The sequence below is a fragment of the Penaeus vannamei genome, chromosome 1 (assembly GCF_042767895.1).
Source record: "Penaeus vannamei isolate JL-2024 chromosome 1, ASM4276789v1, whole genome shotgun sequence".
Lineage (NCBI taxonomy): Eukaryota > Metazoa > Arthropoda > Malacostraca > Decapoda > Penaeidae > Penaeus > Penaeus vannamei.
Window position 1 is genome coordinate 49644980 of NC_091549.1, and position 10000 is coordinate 49654979.

Genomic DNA, 10000 nt, shown 5'->3' on the forward strand with positions numbered 1-10000 from the left:
ATCCTAAACCTACTGTGGGCATGGTAAGTATAGTATTGGGAAAATAATTGGTGGACAAAAATAGATGTCCAAGACAAACTACATAAAATCAATAGATTGCCTAATGCTGATACTCCTCATCCATGACTTTTGGTGCAGTTAGTTCATGAATTTTACAGTATGGATGCACTCACCAGAGACTAAGTCACCAACTCCATGTCACAAAATTTATTCATCGATCTAAGTTGCCGTGACTGGGCAACATCCCAAGGGGAGAGCCCCCCAACACCCTCCCTGGAAACAATGTCTTCACCTCGTATGCACAGCAAGATAGAGCCGCAACTCTGTAGCACCAAGTGGAATTAGGCTGAGAGTGGCGCTTTACACAATCTTTTTCCTTTATCTGTGGTGTTATAGTTCATACCTGCAAATTATTTCTTGCACTGAGGAGTGCAACTTTTTGTTCTCTACAAGAATATGATATTCAATTTGCCATAACTTAGTTTGTCTGTACTGTAAAGATTAACCAAAATCAATATCTATATTAGACAACTTGAGAGTAAAACATGACATATGTTTAATCTTAATTTATATCAATTGCCTTCTTTATTTTCAGTTTAGAATCAAACATGCAGAGGTTTGGTCATGCTCAGGGCCAGCTCCTTGACTGCATGTTCCAATGACTTAAGTATATGGCCTAGAACTGAGAAATATTAAAAGAAAGGGAGATATTTTGAATTTGCAAATATAGATGAAACATGAAATAAATTTGCTTCAGATATAAATTTCAATATCAATATCTTATTTCCCTCTCTGATTGCATGGTCCCCCCCCCATTTCGACATCCAGGGCCATTGCCCCTTTGCCGCTCCCTTTGCATGCCACTGGGTGAAACCTTTCATCAAGAAAAACTTTTTCCAAATAATAACTGATTCAAGTGATAAGATAGGATAAGCTATGCACAAGAATGAGGGTGCCATTAACCTGTTGGCTCTTGCACATGAACCAAAAATTAGGCATTAAACCTTCATGAGTGGCCACTCTCCCAGATATCTGGCTTGTTGTCCTGGCCTGCACAAACACTCCAGTGCGGTATCAAGACTACCTCCTCTTTGCAATGCAGTGAACCTTTTCACTAAATCCTGATTTTCATTGTTTTGCCATTTTCTAAGGTTTATATTTGTCAATTATAGACTGGTAATAAGCTGTTTTCAGTCCAAGGACTCCATGTTGTTTCCAAGATTTTAAAACTCTGTGCAATAACAATAAAATTATGTGGGCATTGTAACCTCCCTTCAAGACTGCCCTCTCACAGGTATGGCTTACTGATATTACATTTCACTTTCGTGGACTAGTGGATATAGCATGAGAGCTGCATCAATCTCCCTCTGAGTACTTTGTGCACTCATTACGAGTCATCCCTGTCACTTGACATTCTGCAACGACTTAGCATGACAAGACATTCTAGTCTCCCTCCCCTCTGCCAAATTTTTGTGACAAGGGTTAATGTTACAGTCTTATAAAACCTCAACATCTGATATATAGGAGCAATTTAATAGTCCTTGAAAATTCTATTACATTCTGATTATGTCTGAAGATCAAATGCAAACATTAACTTTATAAATTCTACAGATCTGACATGTTACCTGTTACAATACAAAAGGAAAAATTTGGAGAAATTCTTATTCGAAGACCCATAGCTACCACACATACAAAAAGGCTTGTTCAGTTCTGATGAGTCTTTGTTCCAATCCCACAATCTTGCAGTCTCATTTATCCTTCATTTCACAGTTCTTACCTCCGTTTCCCTTGGGGGTGAGAGCTCTTTCCAGAGAGAGGGAGGCCACCATCCCAGCCATTCCCACCCATAACACGGCTCTCATTGCTCTTTCCGCCCATTCCGCCATTGCTTGACTGCTCTTTCTCGGTCGCTTCCTTGTCCTGGTTTGTTGGCAGCTATCCCACAACACGGGTGAGAAATGAAATTATGCTGCCAACATCAGTGACGTCGTAGATCTTGCTTTGTTGTCCTCTGAGAGAGCAACAAGTCGTTCGTGGAAGGAGATGCACATGAATCCGTGAATCCGTCTGCATCGCGAATGCGCATACACTATCTACATACATACATACGCAAACACAGAAAAAATCCATCTATACATTTATTTATATATACACATATGTGCATATACATACATTTATATATACAAATATATGCATATATAGACATACATACATGTGTGTGTGTGCGTGTATATATATAATATATATATATATATATATATATATATATATATATATATATATATATATATATATTTATACATATATATATATGTATATGTATATGTATATGTATATATATGTATATATATATGTATATATATATATATATATATATATATATATATATATATATATATATATATATATATATATATATATATATACACACCCACACACACACATACACACAGTGGATCACATGTATTCACCTCTAGCATGGAATGGCAGGACACTACGACGAATAATGATCCGACGCCTATCAACACAGTATCCCGTAAGTATACAATAAAGGGTGTAACATGGACCGTCCTATCCACTAGTTCAGAGTGGTGACTGTCGTGGGCCAAAGGCGACGGGGACGAGGGTTGCCGAGGGGAAGGTACTTGTAGATGGGACAGGGTCATCACCACCTTGCCATCATCTTCATTTTCAACCAGGTTTCTTGTGAAGAAATCATGAGTGGTTGAGTCGGACGGGTAAGGATCGGCATATGTATATATATATGTGTGTGTGTGTACATATATATATATATATATATATATATATATATATATATATATATATATTTATATTATACATATATATGTATATAATATATATAATATATATATATATATATATATGTATATATGTATATATATACATATACATGAATTTATGTTTAAATATATATCTGTGAATGTATGTATGCGCACATATATATGTACATATGTATGTATGTATGTATATATACATATATTTATTCATATATGTATATAAACATATATATATATATATATATATATATATATATATATATATTTATAGACATATACTGTAAACAGTATCGTCCCTTACTGCTGACCCAGCCTGAAGCAAAGGTTGTTACCTTCCTGTTGAATTCCTGAGTCTACATCACCAGAGGAAGCAGCTGCTGTACACCTTCCACACCCAAGACTAGTTGACCCAAGGTAAATACCTTTAGGTGACCTTCATCCCCCTTGAGCAAGTCCTACAATCTCAACCCCCTTTGCCACGGCCGGATGAATCTGACTCTCTAGCATGTGGAAGCAAGCACCTATTCCCGAGGGGAGCCGCCTCATAAAAGGACACGTCTGATCAGACAAACAGAGACGAAAAATACACGGAGTCTAGCTCGTCACCACTCCGCCCTCGTTACAAAGGGAGACAGGGGTCTCTTGGGGGTCTCACATCTACCATCCATAATAAACCCACAGGCAAAGACCCCTTTCATTACCCCTCCTAAGTCCATCTTACATGCCATTCACATCTAGTGGCAAGTGGTGTTTGAGCCTCACAATGCCAAATCACCAATGCTCTGTTGTGGATCTACTTACATGTCTAAGATATCTCTCCTGTCGAAGCGCTTCTTGAATCTCAAATGAGCTTAATTTATTGTGTCAGTTTTCTATCATCCCTATTATTACCTTCATCTCATTACCCAGCACATCTTTTATATATGACTATGTGCTCAAACCCTAAGAATTTGACGTCACTGGAATTTATTTATAGTAATCTTCTATTCTTTAGGCTAGTGTAGGTTGCTGCTGGCGGGCCCTCAAGCTTAAGGACTCCTAAGCTTGAAAGGCCCTGCTAAAAGGTTTTCAAATATCTATCGTTCCTGTGTTTTCTGTGTGTTTTATAACTTCATTAGCCTAGAGGCCCCAAAAATTACAACCCAGCATTGAGGTGACCATCAAAGGGTGAATTAAGAATACGATTAATGGTTTATGAATTTATTGCATGAGTATGAGGCAATGGCAGTTAGAACAGCTGGAGATGGGTGCTGAGTCTTCCAGAGAGGCGTGAGGAGGGGCGGCCGGAGCCAGGCTCACAGGCCGCTAGGAGCATAGACTTTTGCTAAGATAGGTCAGGGGTGACTGAGACCTAGTCTGGCTAGTGGCTAATTAGGATTGACAGCCATCTCCATCTAAAGCAGCAGTCTCCAGCTGCTGTTTTAAAAATGAATAGATCTGCGGCAAGTTCCGAGTTGCCGCCGGATGATGTCTGCAAAGGTGAGCACTGATGGGCTGCAGAATGCCCAAGCATTTCCTGTGCAGTTGGGAATGGGAGGAGTGTCTTGGTGCAGGTGAATTTTCCAAACACAAGTGCAAGCTAAGTGAAGGATACTGGCAAGCAAAAATGCAAGGTACATAAGAAGGCACATTTTCAGCTACATGTGATTGCAATAACGAACTGCAAAATGGTGAATTATTGAAACAGAGCATCTATATGTCAATTTACATAACACCGTGTGACAAAAATCACATCAGTAGTATCTACAAAAGAAAAAAAGAATATTATATTTCTCTATTGGCAAAGCAAATCGAATTAGCTGAATGACAGACAAATTTGTCAACGGCTTGTAGCCTCATTTCACCATCGCCTCCAAGAATCACAGACCGTACCCGAAGGCGTCCAAAGTGTCTCAATATGAGTATATATAAAAAGCAAAACAGCCACAATTAGAAATGAAAATAAATCGCTACTGTGTTTGTGCTCACAAACATATAACTCTCTCCTGTCTTGCTTATAGAGATCGCATTGCACAGAAAATAGCGCATTGATTGCGATTTCATGAAAGAAACTGTCCTTTTTTTTTACTACTATCTACGCTTACTAATGGAAAGACTTTGGTGCATCAAATCATTTCGCAGGTAACATGGAGATGGTAACTTCCTTCTCGGCGAATTCTTTCTCGCTGTTGTCTTCAAGTCGGAGTCCGAGAAAGGAGCAGAGGCGGCGGTAGAGCTTTGAGCAAGGCGGGTGAACCAAATCGGACCTTATTTCCCCGGGCAGAAGAGGTCCTAGGAAAGGGAGGCGTGGGAGAACAATGTAAATTTGGACGATGGATGAGAATTAGACATAGGAATCTTGACATAAATATCTAAATGGAAAAGAATACACACACACACACACACACACACACACACACACACACACACACACACACACATATATATATATATATATATATATATATATATATATATATATATAAACACACATTTATATATATACATATATGCATATATACATATATACATACATATATACACACACACACACACACACACACACACACACACACACACACACACACACACACACACACACACACACACACACACACACACACACACACACACACTCACCAGTGCAAAGAGACGCGATGCTGCTGATCACAAAGTTCATGATTATCCCGATGGCGCCGTTGTAGCAGTAGGACAGGTCGTAGATGGTGTGGCTGGATGTCCTGGAAGGAAGAAATAGCAAGAAAAGCGGAGAATAAAAAGGGAAATGGAAAGCAATGTAAAATAGAAAAACTAGGAAAATGGAATGGGAATGAGGGCATAGCAAGGGAGAAAGAGAATATAAGGCAGGAAGAGGAAGGGAGGGAGGGGTAAAAATATGTATATATGTGTAACAACAATGATGAAAATAGTAGTTAAATCGGGATGTTAATAAAGACAAGTAAAAATCTACTTACTGAGGTAGAGCTTCTGTGGCATCGAGGGAGGCACTGGCGGTGTTATTGAGAATCGCAGAGAATGTGGCGTTGAAGGAGGAGGTGGGCGTGGCCAGCAGATCATCTGCGCATGCGTCCACCGACAGCGGGAGGCGCACGGGAGCCTTCCCGCCCACCACGAACCGCCCGAGGCCGATCCACAGGTTAAACACAAACGACAGAAACAGGCCTACAAATGCGCCCTTGGGATGGAAGCATGGAGGAGAATGAACAACTTCTCAGAGCCAGATATGGGAGGATTATCTTTATCGGATTCACGTGTTTGTATGCGTTTACATGAGCATTGGTTGTAACTGCATCCTGCGTTTCCTACTTTCTCTCTCTCTTCCCCACTCCTCTCTCACTCTCTCCTTATATCTCCCCTCATCCTGCTCTCTCTCTCCTCTCTTTCCCTCCCCCTTCCCTCGTACCTTTGTGCTGACCCAGGGGGCGAAGATGCCGATGAAGAAGAGCCCGCACAGAGGCCCTCCGATCGCCCCGTCAATGGCGTAGATCACGTGGTTAATAGTTCCCAGATTCCCGACCACGAAAGCCATTCCGATGCCGACCATTCCCATGATGGCAGCTGGGAGACGTAATCGAAGTCCAGGTTAAGTGGTCATATAAGACGTGGGAATAAAATCAGCAAATCAGCAAAAATATGTGATAAAAGATAAGGTACCACGAGAGAACAGAAACATGGCAATCAAATTGGATAACAATTGTAAATCGGAAAAAAAGACAAGTTCGATTAAAGAAACAAGATGAAATAAAATGAGACAATATAATTCCGAAAGCTTAGAGGTAAAATGTTAAAATCTGATGAAGACAATATACACAGACCAGACTGCCTCTTCCACGCCTGATATTATCATAAGAATCACCGTCAATATCCTGTAAACACCAACTCTAATCACTTCAAGAGCCCTTTTGACATGACAGAATCATCTTACACAGGATCTTGACGACATTCGTAGCGCTGCGGTCACTGAAAGCCTGGAAATAAGGTCTCTCCTTCAGGAAGTCCTCCCACACGATGCAGGCCATGGCGTTGCACTGCGAGGAGAGGGAGCTGGCGAGCAGAAGGGCGTGAGAAAAATTATTTTATTGTGAATTGAAGGAGAGACATTTCTAGTCTTTGGTTGGGAATGAAGGCGAGATATATTTTTGGTATCTTATCGGGAATAAGAATATATACACAAAAAATATATATGTATATATTTAGAGGATTTTTTTTTGTATTTTGTTACCATTTCTAATTTCAAGAAGAGTAGCTAGTTGTACTGTAGAATTTATAAACCAATTTGTGTTTCTTTTCATACTAGATAATTAAGATAATCGATATATTTGGAAACTTCAGAATCAATATATACACTAAATTATAAGCAACTGATATTCATTTCACTGGAGCCTGCTTGGGTAAATAAATCAATAATGTGAATGTTATATGGAACTTGCACTTATGGCCAGATGAAGGGTTTTCTTCCCTCTGCCAAGAACCCTGGGGCCAGATTCCCTATGCACTTGCGATAGCGAAATCGCTGGTAATTACAAATGCCATTGTAAATAGACATAGTATTCACAACTTACCATCGGAGTTACCATTGCAAATTTTACCAGTGGTCTGAGCACTCGTAAGTATGCTGGTAACTCTAGGGGAGACGATGTTATCTCGTTCAAATATCGAAATTTAAGTCGCTGTGTCAGCGATTTTCATTCTACCGATCTCCCGGTTTACAGGAGCGAACATACCTATTGAAATGTATATCAGGAGGATAAATGTGTCTTATTATTATAGGGTCTTCCCAAGGTGAAATATTTGTGATATGAAAACATGGATTTTCTTTTTTAGAATCACACTTAAACTTTCTTCCCAGAAATGATATGATTCGATTTTAACATATTCATCATGCAAGTACGTTTTAGGATTCGATGATAATACATGGGCAATTGCAAGTCTGTATCTCTAAAAGTAAACTCGTAACGAATAGATATTTACACGGGCTGGGCGCTTGCCGTCTAGGAGGGACAAGTCGTCGCCACCGCTTTAGACTTTTCTGATTGCAATAAGTTTACGTTTGCGCTTTCATTTGAAACTAATTTACCGATTAAACAACTTGTAAATTGTCCTTATAAATCCATTTTACGAAAAAAGTAAATGTAAAGACTGTATGATATAATCTATTCGTGTAAACCCCCGAGATAGGCCTACAAACATCTGATACCAATTGTCACAAAACGAAGCGTCCCTCCATAACAATTGCTCTGCTCGTGACTATACGTTCATCGCTTGTTTCGAGGCGGAATCGATACGGAAGAAGAGTAGACAAGAATAAAGATTAAATAAATAAATAAACCTTTACGGATCTCACGGGTATATGCGCTTATACACATATACACGTGCAAGTACATTTACCTTTACATTAAGTGACATATACAAGTAAACATATTTACACTTAAAATATAATAATAAGTATAAAACAAGAAACAACAGATGTTATAGGACGGTCATGTTGTCTTGGGTCTGAATTTGCCTCCTTATTTTGTTTGTTTCTATAACTCAGAGACTAATGTTTAGATCTTCAAGCAAAAAAGTGCATTTGGAAGAGAAATGATAGTAGTTTCTACGGTGATCAAATGTTAAAGGTTTATAGATAAAGAATAACAAAAATGAACGTCAAATATTAAACTTTTTGTTTGGTTGCTCTTCTATTCCAAAAATGCTCATACAACTACAGACGCAATTCTTAATATTTGCTTCCGTTATACGAATTCTTGAATATCGAAAAAAAGGTTAAGAATTACATATCTTACATTTTTCTTCTGAGGAAACTAAATAGACTTTCCGAAAAGCCTCCGTAGCCATAGGAATTCACTAATATCCATTCACTTTTTATGACATAACTCATAATCCTCCGGGACGACGAATCAACCGCGCACACATGTGAAAAAAATCACTACTGAAAAAGTGTTTTTTAGCGGGTACATTGAATGCAAACTGTTAAAATACATAAAATATCCAAAAATCAAGAAAACCCGTAAGTCGCTTTTCTTAATCTTTATCTTTTTTTAATTTTTAGTAATTTTGATCTATAAAACCCCCTTATCCCCCACCCCTCCCAAGGGACGGTCCCTATAAGCAAAGCTTTTACTGTAACGAATATTATGGTTGCAATAATGACAAGCACATGTTAAAGCAAGGTCAAGATGTAGAAATGCAAATTTCACATGATATTAAAAATAACGCACACACAAATTTTCGTTAAATTATAGATAAACATAGGCCTATAATAGTATAAAGAGTATGAAGAGTAGATAGATCATTGAACTCCAAAAGCATTCTTCTTCTTACATATCATTACTACAAAGGAAAACTAACTTATTGGTATATGAACCATCAATAGAAACCTTAAACGAGTACAGCAGCTTCTGTGTCTGTCGGCAAAGAACAACAAACCAAACTACGTGGGACAAGAAAGAGTTCAGGTTAATTCTTTGTAAAGCGCGATGGACATAACGTTTGGTTCGGTTCTTTGTCTGGCAGTGAAGAGAAGTAAATGAATAAATATAAAACTGTGTTTGGACAAGGTCTGCACTGGTTCCTATTTTGACGATAAATTGCCAGGGATATATTTTAACATTCACATGATAGTTGTGCTTAAGCATTTTTATTTGCAAATTTTCTACGAAAAACGAGATGTTGCTTCTAGTTTTGTCTACATAAACATGACTGGCCGAAGGAGCCAAAAGAATTATGTATGGAGCTTGCAGATTGGCGGAATGGCTTTACTAGAGCCGTCTGTTGGCTACCATTATAATTAGTTGTAATGTCGACGCGTTACCATCGCTTCGTGAATCCCAATTTACCATCGCTGGTAAACGCGATGGTAACTGACCGCTGGGAAACGCGTTACAATCGCATGTGTTAGTGAATCCGGCCCCTGGACGACAACCTAGCACTCTCTCACGTACACCCCATCCCCCCGTCCCTGCCGCCAAGAAGTAGCACTCGAAGCCCAACTGCCTCAGCATCAGCGCCCCTCGCCCACGCCCAGCAGGCCGCCCTCGGGCCCCTTACCTGAGGACGCCGCCGTACACCGCGGCCACGAAGAGCCCCGTCAGGCCCGTCAGGTGACTGAGCTTGTCCGCCACCAGGTACGGGATGATCTGGTCGGCCTTCTGGATCCTGCCGGCGGTCAAGGGGTCGCAGTCGCTGTACACGGCGTAGGC

General features: G+C 39.6%; 2 protein-coding genes across 2 annotated transcripts in view; both read right to left on the bottom strand.

Annotated features, from left to right (window-relative positions):
• Window positions 1–2041, bottom strand: part of LOC113807673 (acid sphingomyelinase-like phosphodiesterase 3b) — a 12047-nt gene extending 10006 nt beyond the window's left edge. Inside the window, exon 1 of the mRNA XM_027358987.2 lies at window positions 1778–2041. Coding sequence (XP_027214788.2) covers window positions 1778–1886 — 109 coding nt within the window. The 5' untranslated portion in view covers window positions 1887–2041. The remainder of the gene's footprint in view (window positions 1–1777) is intronic.
• Window positions 2042–4762: 2721 nt separating this feature from the next.
• Window positions 4763–10000, bottom strand: part of LOC113807672 (sodium-coupled monocarboxylate transporter 1) — a 22519-nt gene continuing 17281 nt past the window's right edge. Inside the window, exons 7-12 of the mRNA XM_027358985.2 lie at window positions 9849–10000; window positions 6724–6842; window positions 6202–6356; window positions 5753–5973; window positions 5418–5518; window positions 4763–5069 (exon numbers count right to left, since the gene is read on the bottom strand). The exon at window positions 9849–10000 is cut by the window's right edge and continues 67 nt beyond it. Coding sequence (XP_027214786.2) covers window positions 4909–5069; window positions 5418–5518; window positions 5753–5973; window positions 6202–6356; window positions 6724–6842; window positions 9849–10000 — 909 coding nt within the window. The 3' untranslated portion in view covers window positions 4763–4908. The remainder of the gene's footprint in view (window positions 5070–5417; window positions 5519–5752; window positions 5974–6201; window positions 6357–6723; window positions 6843–9848) is intronic.